Source organism: Sitophilus oryzae, unplaced genomic scaffold (assembly GCF_002938485.1).
Source record: "Sitophilus oryzae breed Bouriz unplaced genomic scaffold, Soryzae_2.0 scaffold_1396_pilon_pilon, whole genome shotgun sequence".
In the NCBI taxonomy this organism is placed as follows: Eukaryota; Metazoa; Arthropoda; class Insecta; order Coleoptera; family Curculionidae; genus Sitophilus; species Sitophilus oryzae.
The window spans coordinates 14,009,097-14,036,737 of record NW_022146055.1 but is presented as its reverse complement, the minus strand read 5'-3'; the positions used below and the strand labels follow the sequence as shown (position 1 = coordinate 14,036,737).

The window sequence follows — 27,641 nt, the reverse complement described above, 5'->3', positions numbered from 1 at the left end:
TATTTTTTAAAGTTATTAAACATTGTTTGAGAGGTGTCGAAAAAATGAAAAATTGTATTACAGAAACTAATAGGGCTAGGAAAACGTGCATAGCATCTTTAGATTTATAAAAAAGTAGCACAGCGTTGTGAAAACTGCATCATTGTATCTTTACCCATAAAACACATGAAAATGGAACACCCTGTACAGGGTGGCTCGAATTCGACGCTCATCATTGGGGTTTCGGAAACCCTAAGAGATACAGGATCGGTTAAATGGAGAAAAAGTTGCGCAATTTGATGCTCAATAAAATGCCGTATTGCATTTTTATTTTTTATTTTTTTTTTGCATAAAATATTCTGGTGATGGAATTTTCTGTACGAAACGTCGGCAAATATTAAAGTGACTATATAATAGTGTTTTAAGAATGATGAAAGGATTTAATTAAATTGAAAAAAAAATCAGGTCTATATTTAAAAAAATTAAGTTGATGATGGTCGCCAGATGCCGAAAGGTTAGAGTCAATATTTAATCACACAGAGTTATAGAGCAGAAAAAGTGGCCATGAAAATGTGTTTTTTTATTTTAAGTTGTCTTAACAAATAAAGCCAGGAAACAATAGAAAACAAAATTGAAAATTCCGTTTTTTTTTCGAATATATTCGGAAGTATTCGGAATTTTTCAAAATGCAATACGGCATTTTTTTGAGCATAAAATTGCGCAACTTTGCCTCCATTTAATCGATCCTGTATCTCTTACGGTCTCCGAAATCCCAATGATGAGCGTCGAATTCGAGCCCCCCTGTACATGAAAATTTTAAGGTGTCTATTATTCTTGTTGATTAGTGTATATTAAAATCAAAGAAAATAAGTGACGGGTAAACAATATAATTAATCTGAACACAAATTTTGTTTACTTTTTGTATATATTGTCCTTGACACTGAACTTGACCAATACCTGGTTGTATTTTTCTCCATGAGATTTTGGTACTTTTATGTGGTTGCTTTTGCTTTGAGGGAGGGGAGAATTTAAAGTGTATTTAAAAGAAGGCGAATTCCCGCAAACGTTTGAAAAATATCGAAACTTTTTAGATACAGAGTTACTCGGCGCTTGTCAATAATTCCTATTATGATGAATAGAATGCGGTTGACCGTCTTCGTTGGTGTCTTGGCCAGTTGTTGCATTTTAAGTGAATGTGCTAAATTACGTAAGTTTTAAGAGATTGCTTCATTTTACGACAAAATATACATTAGGACAAATTTATTATACATAAGCATAATTAGATCACGCATTTTGAATAATTTTTTCTCTAGTGTGCGTCTCAAAAGTGGCTCACCCCTATAACTTTTTTATTTTATCAGATAAAAAAACGAGATTTGGTATGTTAATATATGACATGAATTAGGATTGATTGACGTATTCAATTGTTTTTGGTTAGTTCCTGTTTCACCGGAAACGACTACAACTTTTGATTTTTAAATGGCACCGTCGGTATTTTTTTACTTTATTCGATAGAAAATTTCATTCTGAATAGAATGACATATCATACGTCAACTTTTGACATTTTTTTGACAAAATTGATTTTTAAATCTCCATCTAGAGTGCCATGGCTGTGTTAAAAACACTAGTTTTTAATCAAGGAGGCCTTGGAAAAATAAATTTCACCGTCTAATGTTTTTAGTGTCTTATCCTGGCTTTGTAATAGATGCCCAAATCGTTTAATAATATCTCAATTTTTTCAAATGGAACGAGGGTGGCTCATTACTCATTATCATATTTGGAAAAAGCATTTTTTTACGAATAATTTGGTATCACACTATCACACATTTGGTATTTCGAGTCAAATTGTCGTTATGAATCGCATGTTGCAATTTCAAATAAACCATATTTGAAAATGTTAAAAGTTGACATATGATATGTCAATCTATTCAGAGTGTCATTTTCTATCGAATAAAGCAACAAAACACCGAGGGTACCATTTAAAAATCAAAAGTTGTAGTCATTTGCGGTGAAACAGCAAGTGACAGAAAACATAATGAATACGTCAATTAATCCTAATTTATGTCATATATTAATATACCTACCAAATCTCGATTTTTTATCTCAAAAAATAAAAAAGTTTTAGGGGTGAGCCACTTTTGAGACGCACCCGGTACATTGTATATGTGATGTTGTAATTAGCTGAAATTGCAAATTCAAATATTTTATTTTTAAATTAAAAGCTTACTTACTTTTATAATTTACTAAATTATTCTGGATTTTGTAAACTAAATTAATTATTACAACTGAGGAGAAATTATCCCTATATGAAAATGTATTTTTTCTGGACAATAATTTTAATATTATGTGCTTTAAAACAGATTCATTTTCTGTGCTTAAATTTCTATTTTTTATTTTTTTTTGATAACAATTTTTTGATTGTTAGTTATTTTTACTTTTTATGAAATAATTAAAATGATAAATATGTTTTGTTTTTTTAACATTGTAAGAAGTGTAAAATGGATTAGTTAAATTAGAACTCGAAAATTAGTTTGACAATTGAAGTGCCAGAGGAAAAAAGCAGGTTGATCAAATAATAATGTACTATGATCAAAAAGTTCTATGATCAATTAAGCTTTGACTTTTTAAATTATAGACACTTAAACCTAGGGGCGGATCCAGGATTCGGGAAAGTCGGGGAGCTAGTCAAAAAACTCAAAATATATACCGGGTGCGTCTCAAAAGTGGCTCACCCCTATAACTTTTTTATTTTTTTAGATAAAAAAAACGAGATTTGGTATGTTAGTATATGACATAAATTAGGATCGATTGGTGTATTCAATTGTTTTTGGTCACTTCCTGTTTCACCGGAAATGACTCCAACTTTTCATTTTTAAATGGCACCCTCCGTGGGCTTGATCCCCCATCCGGGGGGCTTGATCCCCCGAAGCCCCCCCCCTGGATCTGCCATTGCTTAAACCTCTTATATGTAATTTTCTACAAAAATTGTTGATTTATTTACATCAAAGTTCAACCAATGAGTCACGGAAGATTTCAATAGACGACTACCAAAAACGACAGCGAATACAATAATTTATAATATAAGTATGCTATAATATGACAGACACAACTGTCACTCTCATGTATCCTTTCGTTGTATAGACTATAGCACACTTGATCATAAAAAAAACTTTTTAATGTTTTTGCATATACATTTAAATATGTACCATGATCGAAAAAAAACGACGTCAAAGACCGGCTGGGGATAGCAATCGATAATAATTTTAAAAAAAGCATAAAAAAAGCATTTCCGAAATAAATATTTTTCTCGAATTTTAAAAACATCATTTAATCATTTATACTCAATACAAAAAATAAATTACAACCTTTTTAAAACCAACTGGTAAGCGCCATTAAAAAGTAAAGCAGAGTACTGACCAAGTAAACGACGTCTAGGGCTTTACCGCGCCAAAATTATCACCGACTGTCATTCCGCAGCCCCAGTTTTTTTTCGATCATGTGGTATTATTTTTACTAGATGCCGCAATCCAAAATAGAATACGCAAATCCAAATAAACACAGTTTAAAATTGTATAGCCACAAAAATATTTTTATGAAATACATAATGATAAATTATTATATTATCATTGATATTAAAATATGTGATTTAAAATTTCAAATCATATTCTTTAAAATACTTACAAAATCAAATTAATTTTTATTAGTAAAGTTATTTATTTATATTTTATATCCACTTGTCTTCTATTTGAAAATTAGTAATAATCATAAAATAGCGAAGATAAACATAAGATTATGTGTCATTGTCAACATATTATTATGACACAATTGTTTCTCTTAAAACGAATATGCTTAATTGCGTAAGTAGAATGTGTGTAGTTTTATTTCGAAGCTAGGTAGGTTTCTTCATCATGTCGTGGTTGTGACGTTTTTTTAGATAATTTACTGTAAGATGCCCCCTTTTCTTAAATTAGTCATTTTTAATGCATTTCAAAGTATATTTAATTCGTCTAAAAATACTGTGCAATGTAAATGTTATTAACGACTTAATTTTGTTAAAAGTTTGAAATTGTTTATATAAAATAATGACAAGAATTTAGACAATTAGTATCCGTGTTTTAAATATCATTATGAGCAGATACATTTTTGGCATTTCACTACTTCAAAACTAACGAGAATATAAAAATAAAACCAAATAGGTAAGTACGTTACTAAAAAATTTACTTACTTGTTAATCTATACAGGGTGAGTTTCCTACGATGTTCTCTATGGGTATCTCGGAAACTACTGGAGATAGAGAGTCAGTTAAATGGGGAAAGAATTTCAGTTTTGTGGGGTCATAAACATGCGCCTTTCAGATTTTTGAAAAAGTTCATGGCTTACTAGATATTTTGAAAAAAAACAAATTTCGGCTATTTTAAAAATTGTCCCTAATTTCATTATAATCTATTTTAGACAAAAAGTTTTCAGATACAAGTTGTAGATAATCACATCCTTAATGAGATTGTGTCCTCCGTTTTTTTCTAAAGCTTGTCATTTTTGACATATGATACAAACATATGTTTTTTTAAATGGAAACCATAGTTGGCCATGACTTCATAAAAAAGCCATTTTTAAGCTGTTTAGCGATATAAGCTATGTGTTTCTTTCGAAAAATTAGTGAATTATAGCCAATTCTTATAATTTTTAAACAATTTCACTTAGTTAGCCATGGAAACAAGTTCAATCGTCGTTGCTCTCAGAAATGCGAAACTGTCACATCCAAACTTTATAAATTAAAATAAACAAAAATTGTAAATATGAATTTTTCAAATGAAGAAACAACTTATGAATTTCCACAGGACGGTTGACTACGGCCGGTCGACTTTAATAAACTTCTCCCGTACCGCCTTCGTGTGCCTCTCTTAATTCATAAGTTCTTTTGTAACCCTTATTGTTAACCATACCGCCTAAAAAAATCTAGAATGGATAGGTCAGGTGATCGAGGAGCCCCATGCAATTGGTCCACCTCTTCCTGTCCCTGAGTTTGCATAATTATGATATAAATAATTTTTAACATTTCTTTCATTATTAGGGGGAGTGTCACAATAAAAGTCATGTTGGAACCATTCTATTGAAGCGCAAGTATCTAAATTTAATTTTTCTAAAAGACGTAAGTAACGTTCACCGGTCAACGTATCCTCGAAAATGTATGGCCAAGAAAAGTTGAACCAATAATCCTACACGCTTTTCTTCATTTGAAAAATTCATATTTACAATTTTTGTTTATTTTAATTTATAAAGTTTGGATGTGACAGTTTCACATTTCTGAGAGCAACGACGATTGAACTTGTTTCCATGGCTAACTAAGTGAAATTGTTTAAAAATTATAAGAATTGGTTATAACTCAGTAATTTTTCGAAAGAAACATATTATAGCTTATATCGCTAAAAAGCTTAAAAAATGGCGCTTTTTATGAAGTCATGGCCAACTATGGTTTCCATTTAAAAAAAACATATGTTTGTGTCATATGTCAAAAATGACAAGCTTTAGAAAAAAACGGAGGACACAGTCTCATTAAGGATGTGATTATCTACAACTTTTATCTGAAAACTTTTTGTCTGAAATAGATTATAATGGAATTAAGGACAATTATTAAAATAGCCGAAAGTTGGTTTTTTCAAAATATCTAGTAAGCCATGAACTTTTTCAAAAATCTGAAAGGCGCATGTTTATATGACCCCACAAAACTGCAATTCTTTCCCCATTTAACCGACTCTCTATCTCCAGTAGTTTCCGAGATACCCATAGAGAACATCGTAGGAAACTCACCCTTTATTGGGGTGATTATTAAATACGTGTAAATCTTTTCAAACTTCCGTTCGTTTGCTGTTTTGAAGTACAAAATATAGCCGAGTTATTATGTCACTTCAAAGTTTTTGATATAATAAATTTTTTCTTTAATTTTTAGAAGCACTAGACTTTTTTCTGTTTTTTTTTTGTTTCTTTAAATTTAGTCTACTACATATACAATTGCCATATTATTAAGATAATATATTTTTAAAATGAAAATTTAAAAATTTAGGAAATCTTTTCGAAAAACTAACTGACCAGGCTACGCGTTGCTGGCCAGTGGTGGGCAAGTACCCGGTATATAGAAATTTGGGTAAATATCCATGTTTTTGCACCCAGTATATGCCCAAAGGTTCAATAAATGGTATAATGAATTTGGGTAAATACCATTATACCCGGTATATACCCAATCATATTCACATTTTTAGTTTGAGGTATTTTAATATTTTTTAAAAACTGTTGTTAAATTAAAATTATTGAATTACTAATATAGCTAGTAAAATATAGGGGTTGATGGTAGAGGGGTGAAAATTTAGGGTTGTCTGTATTTTTTAATGTCACATCATAAAAAAGTAAAAAAAATGACTCACCACCCTTATCACTTAGGGATATAAAAATAGATAACAATCTATTCTCAGACCTACTGAATATACAAATAAAATTTTATCAAAATCGGTCACTCCGTTTCGGAGAAGTATGGTAACTAAAACTATTAAAAAAACCCTATTAAAAATGGGGGTTGATGGTAGAATGGTGGAAATTTAGGGTTGTATGTATTTTTTAATGCCACATCATAAAAAAAAATAAAAAAAATTATTCAAAAAATTAATGCCACATAACAAAAAATAATTTTGCCCTTATTCTCAGACCTACTGAATATACAATAATATACATATAAAATTTCATCAAAATCGGTGTAAGTACTCCATTAACCATGTTAACAAGAGTTGTCTAAAGAAAATAAGATAGGATAATCTTACGATATAATAAAAAACTCCTTGCAAATTCCTATTAAAACCTTATGAACTTCTTAGTACATTGAAAATTATAAAGGTACTGGATTTTTTAACATATCAATTTTTTTTTCGATCATAATTTCTTTCTCTAAAGATTAGACTCAGCAATGAAAATATGTATATGTATATAATGTTGCGTATCTTTATTTTTCAAAGGTCATAAAAAACTACTAGTAATAGTCAAAGGTTATGGAAACATTGTTATTATGTTTTTTACCTATATAGACTATGAAGATTTTTCAAGTATAGTAAAGTGTCAATATTTGTGGTAGGTATACTTGTCATCTTGTCAGAAAATATGAAAAATTGTTGGAAAATTACTATATAAATATTAATTACTTTGTCGATTGCAGCATTATTTACATAAGTAAACATAAGAGAGAGGTGACAAAGAGTTAATAATTATGGTAAAAGAAAATTGTATTTATCATTATATACAGGATTGAACACTTAATACCGTTTCAGTATCTACCAACTTGACATCATATTTATATACTAATATTGGTTTACTTTACATATTATTTAAGATATAAAAAAAATAAAAAATATTATTTATCAAAATGTAGGTATTTAAAATTAAAAAAGAGTTATAAATAAAATTTCCAAAAATTACCTCCAAAATAAGAATATGCTCTATTACATATAGTTAAATAAATATTACACCATCGAAAAAATAGCGTCAGATATAACTTGGAAATTAGAACCTTACCTTTACTTTAGATGCAATATTATATACATGTAGTGAATCTCAATGGATCGTCAGTTCCAAGCCAAATAGACAATTATTTACAATTTATTTTGACTGTGCTCATACACGATAAGTGTAGGATAAGTGAACATATTTTTAAAGTTTCGACCCCAAGAACACGTCAAGGAAGTTTTTTGTAAAAACAAAAATAAAGAATTATTAAAAAATATATCTTGATAATATTGAAGCATCTATCCTATACTTTAAAAAATTAAATTCTTCAAAAGATTTAATTTAGAAGTAAAAAAACACAGAAAATCTAGTGGTTCTTAAAATTTAAGCAGTTATACTCGCTTACCTTGTATGGCTATATGTAAACGAAGATGTGAATGCCATAAGCTCATGAAAAATTTATAATTTTGTACACTATGTTGACTAGAAACGACTAGTAGTATTTTGTACAATATGTTGACTAGATTTTTTTAAGTAAAATACGGCGGAAATATATATTTTTTCACTCAGTAGTGTAATAAAGGTATGGACCAAAAGATATTACTCTTCAAATCAGCAAAAGAAGAAGTAGGCAGCGCTCTCTACAAGTAGGCCTCATACTAACAACACAATAACGAAATTGAATTTTTCATGTCCAAAAATACTCCGACAACACTTAATTTAATTTATATGAACTTTTTTACTTATTTTTATTCGCAGAAAATAATGCCGAAGTTTCCCCACTACAATTCGGACCACCCTGTATGTTATATCTTTTGGCTATTTATATCTTTATATTCCTTACTAGCGTGTACCGGCGACTTTGTTCGCGTCGAATTAATCATTTGTATTGATGATGATAAAGCAAAGCAAGAATTTCCATTAACATACAAACTGGATAAAATTGTTTCACATTTATGTCAGCATGAGAAAAAACAATATGGCGATATTATTATATAACTTGGTAAGATTTGAGGGGTAGTTTCATCTCGTTGGAATTTGACTTTCGAAAAATCCGTTTGCCAAAAATAAGCTTTTTACGTCAAGCAGTTTAAGCAGAATCGTGGTTAATCAATTACCCAACTTTTTGGAACACCCTGTATAATTTTTTAAATAATTTCAAAATATGTAAAAAAAAACAAAATAAATTATGCGAGTCCAAGCGTTTTCCCGAAAGACTAACCGTTTTTTAAATAAGAAATATTGTAATATTTGAGGGGCGTTTTCACCCTCTTGGAATTTGAGATTCGAAAAACCCCTTCTTATCGAACCTCTACACCCCACAGACAATCCGTTTGCCAAATATCAGCTTTAAACGTCAAGCAGTTTAAGCAGAATCGTGATTACTCAATGGTCATATTTTATGAAACACCCTGTATAAATTTTTACAAAATCTTAAAATATGTAAAGCAACAAAATAAAATATACGTGTTTAAGAGTTTTTTCGAAAAACTCACCGGTTTTTAAATAAAAAAAATATTCTAATATTTGAGGGGTGATTTCACCCCCTTAGAATTCGAGTTTTGAAAAATCCTTTCTTATCAAACCTCTACACCCTAAAGTCAATCCGTTTTCAAAAATCAGCTTTTTACGTCATGCGCTTTAAGCAGGATCGTGATTAATCAATGACCAGATTTTTCGAAACACCCTGTATACATTTTTAAAAAAATCTTAAAATATGTAAAAAACAAAATAAAATATACGTGTTTAAGCGTTTTTTCGGAAACTTGACCGTTTTTTAAATAAAAAATATTGTAATATTTGAGGAGTGGTTTCACCCCCTTGGAACTGGAATTCCGAAAAATCCCTTCTTATCGAACCTCTACACCCTAGAATCAACCTGTATGCCAAAATTGAGCTTCTTACGTTGAGTAGTTTGAGCAGGATCGTGATTAATCAGTGAGTCAGTCACTTAAGGATTTTATATTATATTAGTATAAATTAACTTTGTTATTGTCAGTAGGTATATTGTAATATTTGCTTCTAGCTTCATCTTGGGGAAGGTGCCACAAATCGGACAAGGACTTTTCAACATGCCTAAGAAAAAATGTCGAAGATGCCATTCGCAAACTCCGATATCGTAAGTATCAACATTTATTTATATTGTAATAAAATTAATTTAATAAAGATGGAACAAATTTATTAAAAACGTTTAAAAAAATAACAAATAATTTTAAAAAAATTGAAAATGTTACAATTTTACTATAACGTATAAAATTAATTTAAAATTTTCCATTTGCTTGCAGCATCAGTTAATGATTTTGAACCAGGTGAAATTCTACACCGTAATAAGTATAAACCATTTTTTGGGGCGATCTTTTGAAACTCTCGGTCTAAAAAATGTCAAGGATTTACTGTTTTTACGTGAATGATATGAGTTAGTTCGAGAACATTATTGGCTAAAGGACTGGATTGGATTTTATTTAATCTTATAGATGGAAATTTTTATTATTTCGTAACAGTAATATCATTAAAATATTACTTTTTCAAATAGTAAAGTTTATATTATTTTTCATCCATCTCATATAGAATGAAAAAGTGGTACTGCTAGAAATATGTATATGACATTTCAACAAAGTCAATTTTTTTACATTTACTTTTATAGCATGCCCTCGTATTTAGTTAGTAATTTGTCCTAGTTCCTTGAATTCAAAGCAGAAATATATTTCAGAAAATAAGAATGTTAAATTTTGCAGATATATTTTCAACTTGGTATAATCAGAGTTGCAACAAGTCAGTTTTAAAAAGGCCTAAGCTTTAAATCATTTCTAAAATCAAAATGATTTAAGTCAAATTCAACATAAAGTTCAAATAATTTAAGTCATTAGTCTTTGACTTACGAGTAAATCGTTTTATTTCAATCAATATAACGTTATTTAAGACGTTTTTATGACTTAAGCCTATATTTTGACTTAAATCATGATAATTTGCAAGTTAAGTCAGTAAAATGACTTAAATAATATAATTACCCTCAAGTAAAGACAACCAGATTCAGAATATCATCGAATACATGTCTATTAAAAAGTGGTGATGTGTTTTGATCTCCATGTGATATATCGATGGCATCAGCTAAGGGTTGGAGGGTTTAAGGTACTCTTCAATATATTCGAGATAAATTTCTTTCGTTCGTCTTTCAGGCTACATAACGGAGTCGGGGAATCACTTGAAAGACAACAGACTCACTACGCATGACAAATAATCAAGACCGGTTCCGAAAAACTAACATTTTATTTGCTAGTGGTATTGAGCATTGTTTTTTTTTTATTCTGCTGCTTGGCAGCAACTTAACAGTTTAGAAAGAAATGCTGCTGTTCAAAATTTGTCATAAAAATACATATACAGGGTGGCGCACCTCATTCGCCTCGTTTGATTATACGAAAACGGAAAGATGTAGAAACAAAATATTTCATGGGTATATGTGGGGAGTCAATATGCACAATTTAAAATTATTTTGAAATATACAGGGTGTCTCAGAACTAGGATCCATACCAAAGTTATATTTCTTCTTATGGAACACCCGGAATTTTATTTCATTTTTGGATTCTTGGGTCCAAAAAAAGATATTTATTATAAGGGTTAAATATATTTAAAATTATTGGTTTTTGAGATATTTAAAGATATTTAAATATGCAAGCTACAAGAGAATTGATTATCAATACCCTGTACATTACTTTTTCAGAATTAATTCTTGTGCTGAGTTTAAAGGCAAAGTAATAACCTTTACTGAAAAATTTGATTGCTTCGTTTAATGTATACAGGGGTATCAATAATTGCTGGTCTGTTTTAAATATTTATTTTACATAAAAACTTTGTTATTTCAAATGCAACACCCTGTATTTTTTAAATAAATCGAAGCAGATTAAAATGCTCTTTCAAACTATATTAGGGTTTCCTATACCTATCTATCTCAGATTTCGAATAAAAACCGATTTTTAAATAAAATGGCAATCAAGACGGCTGGTATCGCCATGGCAATTTTCTAGTGACAGTAACTATTTTCAAAATCGACATTAGTTTATAGACTTTATTTAAATCTATACCAGTTTACTTTTATTTAATTGACCTACAATAGTTTAATAAATAATATTTATTAATATGTATTTATTATTCTATCAAGGAAAACGAAGAAGTACTTAGTTCTTTGTTTTGTTTTACGATAACTTGTAGATATATGAATTTTTTTTATAAAAGAGCCAATTATGGCAAATTCAATTTCTTCACTTCCAACGACAGGTTTCTGCCTAATAGGTTTTTTATAAACTACACTACCAATTCTGCGAAATAGGAAATAGAACAAGTAGTTTTTCAAAGGAACGCTTATCAGGAAGATTCCTATTTGGATATCTTTGAGCATTAGCTCTTGAGGCTAAGAAATAATTTTCCTCACAAAACAAAATCACTAGTAACATATCTATTCTTTCCACCAGCACATATGGCTTTATTTTTCTTCATAAAATAAAGAATACTTACTTATTAAGCTATTGTAGGTAAATTTTAGTAAACTGTTTAAATAATAATGTCCATACACTAATGTCGATTTTGAAAATAGTTAGTAACTGTCACTAGAAAATTGCCATGGCGATAACAGCCATCTTGATTGCCATTTAATTTAAAAATCGCTTTTTATTACAAAATCTGAGATAGATAGGTATAGGAAACCCTATATAGTTTGAAAGAGCATTTGAATCTGCTCTGATTTGTTTAAGAAATACAGGGTGTTGCATTTGAAATAACAAAGTTTTTATGTAAAATAAATCGTAAAATAGATCACTACTTTTTGGTATCCCTGTATAAATTTAAGAAAACAATAACATTTTTCAGTAAAGTTTATTTCTTTACCTTTAAACTCAGCACAAGAATTAATTCTGAAAAGTAATGTACAGGGTGATGATAATCAATTCTCTTGTAGCATGCATATTTAAATATCTTTAAATAACTCAAAAACCAATGATTTTAAAATATTTAACCCTTATAATAAATGCCTTTTTTTGGGCCCAAGAATCCAAAAATGAAATAAAATACCGGGTGTTCTATAAGAAAAAATATAACTTTGGTATGAATCTTAGTTCTGAGACACCCTGTATATTTCAAAATAATTTTAAATTGTACACATTGCCTCCCAATATATACCCATAAAATATTTTGTTTCTACATCTTTCCGTTTTCGTATAATCAACCGAGGCGAATGAGGTTGTGACCTGTATAAAAACCCTGTATAAAAATCTGACTTAAGCTTTTTATAAAAAAACTCAAATCTTTTTAATGACTTAAGTCTTTTCTAAAAAGACTTAAATCTTTATCAATTTCGGAATTCTTCTTCTTCTTTCTGTGCCTTGTGCTTAGCCGCACGTTGGCGATTGTCTGTACTCTTCATACAATGTGTAGAGTGCCGTTTTCGGCTCTTCGAATTATGGTGGCTGCGTCGCTGATGTTACATCAATTCCGTATGTTTCTTAGCCAGGAATGTTGTTTTCTTCTTGGACCTCGCCGTCCCTCTATTTTTCCTTGCAGAATCAGCTTAGGAATGTAATATTTTTCTCCTCTAAGGATATGGCCAAGGTATGAAACTTTTCTTTCTTTAACTATATTAAGCATTACTCGTTCATAACTTGCAGTTCTTAAAACTTCTTCGTTGGTGGCATGTGCGGTCCATGGTACACGTAAGAGTCTCCGGAGAGTCCACATCTCGAAAGCCTCGATGCGGTTCAGGGTTCTAGCCTTGAGAGACCATGTTTCTGCGCCGTATAGTAAAATGGGCCATATGTAGCATTTTACTACCCGTAGTCTAAGTGCTAGCGGGAGACTGCGTGCTAATAGGAAGTTTTTAAGTTCAAAAAATGTTTATTTTTATAAGTTTAACTTCCTCATCGCACTCCCATCGTTCATTGATCATAGCACCTAGATATTTAAATCGTGGTACTCGCTCTATAATATTTCCATCCACCGTCAATGCGGTGTTGATTATAGGCTGGCGTCCTATTACCATAAGTTTGGTCTTGGTAGCGTTGATTTTAAGACCGAAACGATTTCTCATGTCCTCTATCTTATTTATTATTTGCTGGAGATCCTCTAAAGTTGGTGCTAGGATTGCCGTATGATCTCCATATCTTATATTGTTAATTGGAACTCCGCTAATCTTAATTCCTCCACTTTCTTCTTCCAGGGCCATTTGAAATATCTTTTCGACGTATATATTAAAAAGTATTGGTGACAGTATACAGCCCTGGCGGACTCCTTTACACACATTGAAGGTGTCTGTGGATAAATTTTTGTTAACTCTTATCTCCGCGGTTTAGTTCCAATATAGTTCCTATATGATTCTAATGTCTTTGGCGTCTATTCCTATCTCGAGCAGTCTGTTTAGGAGAATATCATGTTTAACGTTGTTTATTTCGGAATAAAGGTTTAAATCACAAATCATTTTGAAAAAGACTTAAACTTTAAGTCTTAAGTCAGCTTTCAAAAAATAACTTATTTAAATCAAAAAAGACTTAAGTTTTCTGTGAGCTTGCAGCTCTGGGTATAATTGATATTTAATATATTATTGATTTTTTTCAAGTTTAGTAATAAATAATTAAATTAAATAATAATAATATAATATTAAAATAATTTAAATTTAATAACTCTAAATACAATTATCTAATTTACAGCTACTCCCGAACTTGGAATGAATGCTTTGGACCCACTAGACATTCCTGAATTGTATATTGGACAAGGTAAAGGACCAGTAAATGTGGCACAACATTTCAAGAATGTAAAATTGTTCGGATTAACTAATGTCGATGTTCAAAAAGTAAAGTAAGTAGATATTGCCTTTTACTAGTTGTTTTATGCTAAAATTGTAACTAAAATTATGTTCATTATAATTTCATCAAGTGTTTAAAATATTACATTTGGTGATTGATTTTTATTTTCTTTTTCGAATAATTTATATCTGTGTACTTATGTTTCGAATAATTTATACCTGTGTACTTAAACAATTATACTTGATCCAAGTACACTTTGAACTTTGACCCCGTCACTCCGCCTTAACCCTTCACGCCAGATATACAAATTTGCCATTTATTTTTATTCATATAATCCCTATATTAGCTACTGTGTAATAATAGTACTTAATTATTGTAATAGTACTTAATAAGTTTCGTGGCACCGAGTATAACGGGAGTAGCAAGAGCACAAAGACTGAGACGGCGCGCTAGGACATATTGACAGAATTGCTGAAACAAAAGTTCTAAAACGATAATGAGACGTAAAATAGGTGGAAAGAGAAGGAGGGGTAGACAAAGAACCAGATGGAAAAGGTATGTTGAAGAAATATAACCAATCAAGCCATAAGCCCTTTAGATTTATAGAATAAATAAATAAATAAATGTTAAGGTAAAAGGTAAAGTAAACAAACAAACAAACAAAAGAGAATACAAAACATTATACAAATAACATTGTCTTATTGTTTAAAATAAACATTTATAAATGTTTACAATGTGTAAGATTCAAAAATATTTAGTAAGTTTATACTAAATATCAACCTCGATGTCATTGGTAAATATTATGTAGTAATGGCAAACATTAGACCAGTGTTTACAAGATCAAATTCGATTATCAAAATATAAGTCATTTACGGCGCGCGGCGTAGAAAGCCTTGTCCAGTAAATAAGATTTCAATGCTTTGCGAAATGAAGAAAATGATGTTATGGATTTGATTTCAAATGGTAGGTGTGATTGTGCATTTTTTTTGAGTTGTATAATATTGAACTTTTAACTAACTCTGATTGTGGGGTAGGGAGATACAGATCTTGCTCCGCGTTGCTGAGTGGATAAGTTTGAGATGGCCTTTCTTGAGAAGCTGATACATGCTTACGTATTAGGCAAACGGATTCAAATATAAATAAGGAAGGAAGAGTTAATATTTTTAATTTTTTAAAAAAGTCCTGGCAATGAGTTCTGCTGTTTAGTCCCAGTGAATATCGAACAGCTCTATTCTGGAGCTTGAAAATGCGGTCAAATTGAGACGCACAACACGTACCCCAGAATGGAAGGGCATATCTGAGGTGCGACTCAAAAAGTGCATAATAAACAATTCTAGCCACCGACAAGTTAAGCTCCTTAGAATCAGATCTTAATACAAAACAGGCAGTGCTTAATTTTTTCGACAAAGTGTCAATATGTATGTCCCATTTCAGAGAATTGTCTACAACAAGCCCTAAGAATTTTACAGATTTTACGAGGTCAGTGGTGGTGTTGTTAAGTACAAAAGGCTGCAGCGAGTTTTTATACGACAAAGCTTTAGTTTAAGAAATGTTGAGACTCAGGAGGTTCGAATCGCACCAAGATTTGATGGTGATTAAGAAGTAATGGAAGAAATATGGAAGAAACTCAATCATATTCAAATCTAGAATGCCACTTTATCTAAAGAAGAAAACACTCGACCAATTTGTACTACCAGTCATGACCTATGCATGCGAAACGTGGACACTTAAAATGGACATTATAAGGAAACTGCAGGTTGGCTCAACGCTCAATGGAACGAAATATTCTAGGAATACCCAAAAAAAGACCGTAAAAGAATAGAGTGGATACCACAAAAGGAACCAGGTAATAGATGTCATCCACAGAATCAAATCCCTCAAGTGGAAATGGGCAGGACACCTTGCAAGAAGGACGGACAACAGATGGACCACAAAAATTATAGCATGGTACCCACGAGGAATAAAGAGATCTAGGAGACCAAACCTGAGATGGGACCATGATATTAGGAAATTAGCAGGGATAACTTGGGCCCGCATAGACAATAGATTACAATGAGCAACAATGAACTACAAAGAGAGTATCTAAATATGTGAGGGAGACTACACCACAATTAGAAATGACCAAATAAGCTGAAAATGGTCATGATGGTGATATATAAATTAGTATTCTACCCAAAATATTTTTGTATTGGATAAAATATAGGACAAGGTCAAATGAGCAGTTTTTTCTTATGATAATTATTTTAACTACTTTACCAAATATACGCTTAAGATGCGTGTTCTAATCAAATTAATGTGTCAAAAACTATAATTTTCTACGGTTAAAGCATAAGTATATAAAATTATAACAATAAGAAAGATGATGTGGAAACGACTTCTAATAATGGTACGAGTATAATGTTGAGAAATTTGTGCTTTCAACGGAAATCACTTAAAACAATTAACTTAGTTATTTTTTATACAAGACGATAAAATGGTATTTTATCGTCGACCGAAAAGATTAATTCACGAGCCATAAAATGGCTAGTGAATTAATTTCGGGAGACGATAATGCAATTTTATCGTCGCACAGTGGGCCAGCGTAGCCTTATTTTATTGAAAAATTATTGTTCGCGTAGAAATTGGTCTTGAACGTGATACAAAAGCTAATATTGATTAAAATGTGAAAAATATCTAAATTGGACAAGTAGAAACATAATTATATAGGGTATAGTAGGAACTGAATATAATACCGGGTGTACCAATAAATAAAACTGTCTCTTGTTAGTTGTCAGTTTTGAGTCAATATTTTTTAATTCTCTTTGGTGTCGATTGAATTGGAGCCAGAAATGGCTCAAAACGAATTAAGTAAATTACCAACAGATATTCAGGCTGAGGCGACAAACGCCATATACAAACTACTTCCATTTAAATCCCGAATAACTTATGAAAAGGAATACAAAAATTTTCAAAAATTGAAGCAATTAAAAAACGTGCGAGAAGAAATAACATTTTTAACCTATCCTAGCTGTTAAAGTATCATTTTTAATCTACCCTTGCGGTTAAAGTACTATTTTATCTACTATTTTTGATAGATATAAGGCAATTTTAACAGTTGCTATGGAAAAAAGACATTTAAAATAAAATAATAAAAATTAATAATAGATTTACTTATTTTAAATATTTATGGTAAAATTACATGTCCATATTGTTATATTAAAAAGTTAATAATGGCAGTGTAATTAGTAAAGGAAACATAGGCATCATTGAAACAAAGCCGGTAATTAAATATTGATTTTATTTAAGTGCTTTTTAATATTCACCATGTGTGTGTCAGCATAAAGTACTGATTGCAACTATTTGCTAATATAAGATGCTAGGAAAATGCATTGTATATATGTATATATATATATATATATATATATATATATATATATATATATATATATATATATATATATATATATATATATATATATATATATATATATATATTATTATTTTATTTGCCTTTTAAACGACTCTAAAAAGAGATATTAAAATACTAAAGTACTAAACACTAAGTCTAAAAAATTAAATTGATGCAAACTCCATTTTTTTTCGAAAACATTATAATATTTAATTTATAAATATAGGGCAAGTCTTAATAAGTGCAAATATTTTTAGAGGTAATATATTTCGACCCCAGAAAAAAGTCTATGAGTTGTTATGTAATTTTTATATTTTTTGAAATATTTTTTGGAGTTTTTATGTTTAGTTAAAAAAACATTCTTGGGGGAGGGGATATTAGAAAGAAACACCAAAAAAGTGTTTCTCAAAATTTAATTTTGAGAAACACAAAATCATTTTTTTAATTTTCCAAGTACAATAACTCGAAAAACGGTAAAGACATAAATAGGACTATTATTTACATGGGTAAAGAGAAAATATGTTTTATTTCTATCGAGATCTACCAGCTCAGCCCTGTGAAAATATTGGCACTTATCTCAGTCTATATTTTTAATCTATTTAGTATTGTAGTATACTCTACTGCTTATTAGCTTATTAGGTTTATTTATCTCTTAATCTCAATTCGACAATTAAATTTTAAAATATGACATACAAAAAATACACGAAAAACGGGCACTTTAAAATTTTTATGTATTTTAAAGTTTTATACATATATTGTGTTCCAGTGGACCGATATTGATGCATTTTTAAGCGATTTGTAGCTAAATTATTTGGCATTTTAATATCTCTTTCTAAATTAAAAATTAAAGTTGTCATTTGTCAATTATGCGAGAGAAAACAAAATTTTGATATTTGGGTGAAAGTTTGAAACACCCTGTGGAGTACGATAAGGATAAGCAAGGAATTAAAACATAATTTTGTCATCTTGGTATATCTTTTCTCGATAGTTTGTTTTTTGATTCATCTTATTAGCTTTATTTTTTTGAGATATTCGCTTTTGAAGAAGACACAAACATTTTTTCAAATTTTTTACATTAACGCCATACAATTTTGGTTCTAGTCAATAGACCTATAAAATAGTGTTTATGATTTATGTAATGCCACTGTCTTTGAAAAATCAAACTATTACTCGTCATTTTTTTTTCATTTTTAATTTAGAAAGGGACTGTTTTTCGTGCTGGCGAGTGTATAAGGTTCTTGTTTTAATTGCCTGTTGATGTCTCCTGTTATAAATCAAAATCACTAATAAAAATTAGTAGATATAAGTACGGTGATGGTTACATTATACCATCAGTCAAATGAAAAAAGACGTTTTTTGTGTAAGTGTAAAATAATGAAGACTACGGGCTAAGTAAATGATATTGATGTGCGGTTTTCACCATCATGTTTTTGATAAAAATTGAGCCCCAGACACCGATATTAGTTTTCGTCTATCTCCTATAAAAAAGGGTGTTTCCATTTAAAAGCGTTTGACCCACCCTGTACACTATTTGACTACGAATTTGACCCACCCTGTACACTATTACTGTTAATGTTATTTAATATTTACAATAAATACATACGTGTTTTATAGGAAAGCGTATTACATATTATTTTTAGGGGAAATAATATTTTTCTTGCATGCAATATACAGAGTGTCCCAGAAATAAGTGCAAAATTTTAAGGGGTGGTAGATTTCGATAAAAGAAAGATATTTTCTCTTTATCGTTTTTCAAATAAGTCCAAAACAACGGAGTTATTTTACTTTGAAATTTTTCAAAAAAAAAATGATTTTTTGCCAAAATTTTGAGAACCACTGAATCTTTTCTGGATTTTTTTTCTTGTAAATTTAATCTAATACCTATGTTGCCATATTATCAAGAAATTATGTTTTTTAACTAAAAACTAAAAAAAATTCCAAAACAATTTCCAATTTTCAATTTCTTTTTCGCGAATAAACCTCATAGGCGTGTTTCTGGGGTTGAACTATACTACCTGTTAAAATACTTGCACTTATTCTCGGATCGTCTTTACAAGAGGAAAAACTCTTTTGTTTTTGACAGTTTGAGAAAAATGCATTCTCTATAAAAATTTTATGGTAATATAATTATGTTAAGATAATTTGGTTTTCATTTTTTGATAAATGGTTGATTTGATATTTTTTGATGTTACCCCTTTTGTAATATTGAATTTAATAAATATGTTATGTGCATTTAACATTTTAATAATAACCATCTACGAAAGAATGAAAACGAAATGATATTACCATAGAAACGCGTTTTGATTTTTACTTCAATCGAATTGAACCATATTTTCATATTTTCTTAATTTTCTCTACAACAGTATGAAAATTTGGAAAAGTATAAATGAAATTCAATAATTTAGAGCAAACAAACATTATTATAAAGAATGCATTTTTCTTAATATGATAATAATAAAAAAACTCTCTTGTAAAGACAATCCGGGGACAAATTGTAGGTATATCAAAACTGCTGTCACATATTAACGCAAATACCTTGTTTTAGTGTTGATTTCGAGAAGAACCAGCTTGTAGCTCAATCTACTAATCCAGAACTGAGACTCCAAGGAGATTATGATATGAAAGGGCGAGTGCTGCTTTTGCCAATCTATGGACAAGGACCATGTAATGTTACCCTATGTAAGAAATACATACATACATTTTTTTTGTATTTTTATTATTATTATAAGCAATGCAATGCTTTACTAGTTTTATTTCATTCTATAGTGAACATGAAGATTCTTCATACGCTGACATGGGAGAAAATACAGAAAAAAGGCAAAACATTTTTGAAACCTGTCGATTTTAAAGTATCCATGGAGCCTGATAGAGTCATTTTCAAGTTTGATAATTTGTTTGATGGTCAAAAGGAACTAGGTGATAATATTAATAAAGTAAGTACAAATATATTTTTTGCTTTGTTTCGTAGCTACAGGATGTTAGTCTTAATATTTTTTCGATTTATTATAATTTTTTTCAAAGTAATTTAGCGTTTCGAATGAATTTTTGAGGGTAAATGTTACTATAAATGCGACATGTTTTAAAGCTAAAAAAGTGTTATAATATATTCACCAGGGACGTGCGTATGGGTTATCACTGGAATATTTTTCTACAAAAACATGTACGCCACTGATTTTTTTGTTCTTTTTAGCGAAATAGTGTAAGCAGTTTAGTGCCGATTAAAAGTTGTCTCTTGATATTTTGTCGATTTCGGCTTCCTTGATGAGATCATCAAACGCAATTTTATTAATTTGCCTTGATCCAAGTCTAATAGCAACCTTTAAAAATTTTAATATAATTAACTTGCGAAAGTTTTATATAAGTAGGTACTCACTGATTGTTTATCAAAAAATATAAAAAAGTTCCTATAATCATGGATATGGAAATGCATAGTTTTAGAGTTCCAGGATGTTAAAACTTCTTAAAAAAATTTGTAATTATTTTAAATACCATTACTTTTATTTGAAATTGCTATAGGTTGGACCAATAGTAATAATATTTAATAATAAATTAAGTAAAATATATAAATTATTTATTTTATTTTTATTGTAATTATTGTATTGTGATTAATAAAATTGCATTTATCTCATCAAGGAGGCCGAATTCGACAAAATATCAAGAGATAACTTTTAATTGGCATTAAACGGCTTACATAATTTTGATATCAAAAGAAAAAAGTCAGTGGCCCACACTTTTTTTTAAACATTCCATTGATAACCCATATACGACCCTGATGAATTTATCGACACTTTTTTAGCAATAAATAATATGTAGCATTTATAGTAACTTTTACCTTCAAAATTTAATGCGATTCACTAAAAGTACTTCGAAGAAAATTATAATAAATCGAAAGATTATTAAGACTTTAACACCCTGTAGCTACGAAACAAAGCAGAATCGGACCTACGTTGATATGAAAAATAAAACTTATTTTTACGTGAGGAATCTCCCCACGAGATATAGCACATGTTTTTTGAAACACCCGGTATAGTTGCAGTAGTTGGACCATAATATATTACATATAAGGTTTTAATACCTATAATAAGTGTTGCAGATGTTAAAAACAAAATAACTGTAATTATTCATTGTTGTGAACGACAATAAACAATGTAAAAATAAACACAACTCCTTAACTTTTAGGTTATACAAACATAAGCAGACAATTGTATACCTAGTAGATATGTTACGGCTAAAATGGATACTTGGCTAGTTATCAAACTAGCCAGCTATTTCGCAAACAAACAGCAAAACCAATACCACAAACAAAACACCTAACCAACAAAATAAAAGCGCTTTTTTCAAAATAGCTGGCTAGTTTTTAAAGTATCCATTTTAGCCGTATAGTGGAGTGCTTTAAGCCCTTATGGGATACAAACCTCGGAATTCATTTACTGTTAACGAATTTTTATAAAACTTTTTGCATTGTATTGTTAATAAGATATATTACAAAGTTTACCCATTTAAATTCGTTTCTTTCACTTTAGTATTTAAATAAACACTATATATATATATATATATATATATATATATATATATATATATATATATATATATATATATATATATATATATTATTATTATTTTATTTGCCTTTTAAACGACTCTAGAAAGAGATATTAAAATACTAAAGTACTAAACGCTAAGTTCAAAAAATTAAATTGATGCACACTCCATTTTTTTTCGAAAACATTATAATATTTAATTTATAAATATAGGGCGAGTCTTAATAAGTGCAAATATTTTTAGAGGTAATATATTTCGACCCCAGAAAAAAGTCTATGAGTTGTTTTATAATTTTTATATTTTTTGAAATATTTTTTGGAGTTTTTATGTTTAGTTAAATAAACAATCTTGGGGGAGGGGATATTAGAAAGAAACACCAAAAAAATCGGTTTAGAACGTCTTGCGACGTTGTCCGATGCCTAACTTCCACGTCTTCCGATCGTTCCATTGTCCCTCGCTTAGATTTCTGGCACTCATTGCTCTTGTGACACCCTCCTTCCAAGTCTTCTTAGGTCTTCCACGTTTTCTTCGATGTTGGGGTATCCATTGCATAATTTGTTTTGGAAGTCGTGTGTCATCCATCCTCTGGACATGTCCGTACCACATAAGTTGTTGGCGTTCGATGTCGGTTGCCAAAGATCCCTCTATTCCTATCCTCTGTTGGATTTCTTCGTTTCGGACTCTATCTCTTCGGGAAATTCCTAAGGTTCTTCTATAGGCATCCATTTCTACCGCTTCCAGTTTTCTTCAGTTATTCGCCAAGTCTCTGCACCATAAAGTAGACTGCTCTTTACCAGGGTCTCGTATATATTGATCTTCCGTTTCTTCCCTATTTCATTACTCCAAAATACTCCATTCAGACAGCCAATTGTTCTTCTAGCTTGTGATATTCGTTTTTTAATTTCTTTGTCATCTTTAGCTGTTGTATCAAATATCACTCCTAGATAGGTGTAGTCATTGCAGGCTATCTTTGCATTCTATCTCTTCATTTTCTAGATGTACGCGAGATAGTTCTGCACCAATAGGTAGATATTTAGTTTTTCTTGTATTTATTTCCTAAATACACATTTATTTTCTAAATAAACACACATTATACAAATGCATACATACAAGATGGCTCCGTATTCCGGAAAAGCTCTATATCAGGATTTCTATTTGAGATTTTTACTTCAAACCTTTTACAAAATATATGTTTAATGGTAGTGATTTGGGAACATTTCAAAAATATTTTTATAGATATACAGGGTGAGTCAAATATATCATTTATTTATTCGAGTTCAGTGAATTTGCTATAAAATTCCGGTTCCAAAAATACCTTAACACCATAGAGTATATTAAATGGTCTTTGGATTATAACCACGTCCATGAGGACGTCAATCTAGACGTCCAGGAACCTTCGTATGAGAACTTCTAATCGAGACGATCGACTTATTGTAAGTTTATCGCTAAGAAACCGCCGTTTGCCAGCTTTTCGAATTAATAATGAATTGCACTTAAGGACCGTACATATTAACTAACGGACTACAAGAAGAAGATTAAATGAAGCAAATCTTATGTCAAGAAGGCCTGCCAGACCCAGATGTGTTGACTAGGCCCAAAAGCAAAGGCATGGTCTTAATGTAAAAATTACGAAAAAATGTTAGTGCCTTCTTTAAAACCGAATATTTCCAACAAAAATAAAGCTAATGAGATGAACCAAAAAACAAACCATCGAGAAAGGATGTATCTAGATGATAAGATGATTTTTAATTTTCTTGCTGTTTTAACATATTTCACAGGGTGTTTCAAAATTTTACAAAAATATCAACATTTTGTTTTCCCTCGTATAATTAAGAGATGGGGAGTTTCATTTTTAATCTAAAAAAATATACTAAAAAGTCAAATAACTTGGCAACACATTGCTTAAAAAATCATCAAAATCGGCCCATTAAAATAAAATATATTAACCTTTAAAATACATCAAAGTTTTAAGGTGCCTATTTTTCGTGCCGGTGAATGTATTTCAAAAACTATACATTTTAGTCATATACTTTTCTAATGAAACAAACCTTTATTTTCTTACTAGAATCCAAAAATCAATTAATACATATGGTGTTCTATTACAAAAAACATAACTTTGATGTTTAACTTTTTTTGGGGACACCCTGTAGAACTCTATATCATTTTAGAAAATGCTTTAAATTGACTTAGGTACATAAGCTCACAAAATTTCACTTCAATACAAACTTTTGTTCTCCTTCCAAAAACCGCGTAGTATATGACGCGCCACCCTGTATAATTCGATTTCAATCAAAATTTCAATGATTAGAATATAAGCAGAATAGGTATAGCTTATGAATTAAATTTATTTATTTCAATAAATTTACTTAGAAAAAGAGTTAAAAAAATCAAAATATTAAGAAGGAAAAATTAAGAATTTACTAAAATTACTAAAATAAAAAATTAAAAGCAACCAAAAAAAATGGGTAAACATTTTAGTATTTTATCTATAAAACACAATACAGAAGGTTTCACATTAATACATTCACAGTAATTGAATTCCAAGGTAAAAGTCTCTGGGCACTCCACTAGTAACAGATACTAATATTTAAATATTAGAATCGCTACCGCAGGTTACAGTTTCAGTGATTTGAAAATCGCAATCGCAGTTTCATCTGTGATTGAAGAATCGCAGTTTTACTCATTTCTACTATTTAATAATTTTAATGGTATTTTTTTTGAAGTGTAAAGCTGAGGCCGCAGTGCAAGCAAGTTGCCTGGAGGGTAGTGGGTATCGGGGCGCCAAGCGACCCTCCAAGTAACCCGCGAGGTATGTTTCCGTAACATGCGATTTTAACCAAACCAGCCGCAGTGCAATCCTCCACCAACTTAAGCCACAAAACAACTCGCCAAGCGAGCCACTTGAGGATCAGGCGTGTTCGATATTTTCAGCCAGTCGTAAAGTAGTTTTGGTCTAAAAATGGAAGAAAAATTAATTGCTGCTGTTTTTTAAACGAAAAGCTATATGGGACCCAGCAGATGGGTTAAGAAAAAATTCAAAAATATTGATCTGCAGAAATTGCTTCTCTGAAGTTTGTAGACGTCCTTTCTAATTTGTCTTGAACTTTATTAAGTAGAAAATCAAACGATTTTACACTCATACGTGCATAATTAAAAAAAGTGTCAGGGTTATTTCGCATTTTCTTGTAAACTCGCAAAAATTCTCCATCATTGTCTCTATGTAAGTTATACTCATGCACTCACATCTTCTTATTTTCCATATTTACAAAGTTCACATAAGAATTGTCACAGAGCAGAAGTCTTCTGGCAAATGTTGAAAGGGACATGATACTAAAGACACTCACGGGAGCTACAATTTGCAACTGAACTTGATTAGATTGGTTATTGTTCTAATAATTTTCCGTCCACTACTGCGTACAAGGTATATTTACCCTCTACCCATTAACCTTCACCCTCTACCCTACAAGCTTCCCTCCACCCGTCTATAGTGCGGGCTTGGCTTAAGAGCGTAAATATTATTTCCTATTATATTTTCTTTTGTTTTTAAGGTACTGAACGATGCCTGGGATGAAGTATTCGGCGACGTAAAGCCGGGATACGAAAAAAGCTTCGGTCTGATATTTAAGGACCTGGCCAGTAGAATTCTGACGAGAGTTGCAGAAGACGAGGTGTTCCTAGAATGAGATAAACTCATTTGATTTTGAAGCTTAGATGTGATAGTGATAAAGCACAATATAGTATTTTGCTTATTATAATTTGTTATATATGTTATATAACAACTTTTATTTATAATAGTTTTGGCATAGATGTTTTATTTAGTAGCATTGATTTTACTTAACCTTGCCAGTGGTAATAAGGAAATACAAGTATTAATAAGTTGTTTCTTATATTTTGAATTAAATTTAAAAAATTGTATAAATAAAAGTAAGTTTTATTAAAGAAGCGTATACCTAAAATGTATGGATTTTGACATATTTCACATTTTGTGAAAATGAAGAGTAAATTTTAAATTTCGATAACAGCTACCTAAATTTTAGTTCGCCTTGTATAGCCTGATATTTAATTACAGTAACCATTGTATGTTAACCCAAATTGAAATTTGACCCGAAAAGTTATACAGGGTGAGTCAAATTAATATGGAACATTAGTCAGTTTTAAAAGCAAGTTACTCCTTTATTTTAAATGAAACACCCAGTATATTATTCCGGCGTTGAATGGGAAATTTATATATCTTCAAAATATTATTAAGGTTGCCTACCCCTCAGAGAAAGGTTTTCCTAGATATTTTAATTTTTATGATTTTGCGTTAGTAGATTCTTTATTATTTGAAAAAATCTAGATGGCTGTGAAATACCCTTTGTTAATTTAAAAAAAAATAAGAATGTAGAGTAAAATACTGAACGGTAATAAAAAGATACACGTATAAAACATTTTAATTATTACAGAATTAAAACTAGATATAAACCTATAATTAGCTAAATGAAATCAAAGGCTCTCGTCTACCAATCTCAAGGTGTGGGTTCGACTCCCACACCCGGCATTTCATCAGCGGACTATTTTTATTAAAATAAAAATAGTTTGGGTACCTAGGTCGACTCAGCCTTAAATGAGTACTTGGGATTCACAATCCTGAGGTAATAATAGGCGGTTGAAGCGTAGTGCTAGCCACATTACCTTCCTTGTATACCGAACGGCTCTAGTATAGCAAGCTGTACCTTGCTACTCCCAAGGCGTTAAACGCTATATACGGGAGCTATTATTATTATTCAATCAAATGCTTCCTTTCCTGTTAACTGCATTAATTTGATTTGAAATACAATAGTTAATTTAACTACATATTAGGCTATACCGGGTAAATTCCAATTTAGGTAGCTTTTATTGTAATTTAAAAATTGTTCTTTAATTTTAGAAAATGTTAAATATGTCAAAAACCTTACCTTTTAGTCATATACTTCTCGTATAAAACTCACCTTTATTTTTCTCCCAGAATCCGAAAATCAATTAATATATAGGGAGTTCCATTACAAAAAACACACCTTTAATATATAACTTTTTTGGGCACACCCTGTAGAACTCTCTATATTTTTAAAAAAGTGCTCTGAATTAAGCTACATATGCCCACAAAATTTCATTTCAATACAAACTGTCGTTCTCCTTGGAGCCTCCGCGTCGTATGAGAGGCGCCACCCTGTATGTGAGTACACAATTCGGTTTCTATAACGGAAAGGCTACGTGCCGGAAACGATACGTGTATGATAAGGTGTGCATATCTTATAGGTTAATTTGCTTATATTCCTTAATTTAAGAACAAAAAAAATATTTTTTTTATTTTGTTCACTGTTTTCCTTTGCTTTCGACGCCTGGAAAAACATATACATGCGTCTCAAAACGTTAAGCATTTTTTTCTGTGCTAGGCAGATTTGTTTATGAGTAAATCACTGCTGACAAGCTCCCTTGGATTA

At 30.3% G+C, this 27,641-nt stretch overlaps 1 protein-coding gene across 1 annotated transcript; it reads left to right on the top strand.

Annotated features, from left to right (window-relative positions):
* Positions 1-1,042: 1,042 nt before the first annotated feature.
* On the top strand, positions 1,043-26,059 carry LOC115876074 (protein takeout-like). The gene is made up of 6 exons (XM_030891761.1): positions 1,043-1,186; positions 9,491-9,583; positions 14,154-14,301; positions 20,183-20,316; positions 20,404-20,570; positions 25,728-26,059. The coding sequence occupies exons 1-6, from the start codon at positions 1,108-1,110 to the stop codon at positions 25,860-25,862; spliced, it is 756 nt and encodes a 251-aa protein (XP_030747621.1). The 5' UTR covers positions 1,043-1,107; the 3' UTR covers positions 25,863-26,059.
* Positions 26,060-27,641: the final 1,582 nt, after the last annotated feature.

Excerpts from the sequence above, each read along its gene's own strand:
- LOC115876074 (XM_030891761.1), top strand. The coding sequence starts at position 1,108 with ATGATGAATAGAATGCGGTTGACCGTCTTCGTTGGTGTCTTGGCCAGT. Across the intron at positions 14,302-20,182 it reads GTCGATGTTCAAAAAGTAAA|TGTTGATTTCGAGAAGAACC; the intron begins GTAAGTAGATAT and ends ACCTTGTTTTAG. Across the intron at positions 20,317-20,403 it reads ACCATGTAATGTTACCCTAT|TGAACATGAAGATTCTTCAT; the intron begins GTAAGAAATACA and ends TTCATTCTATAG.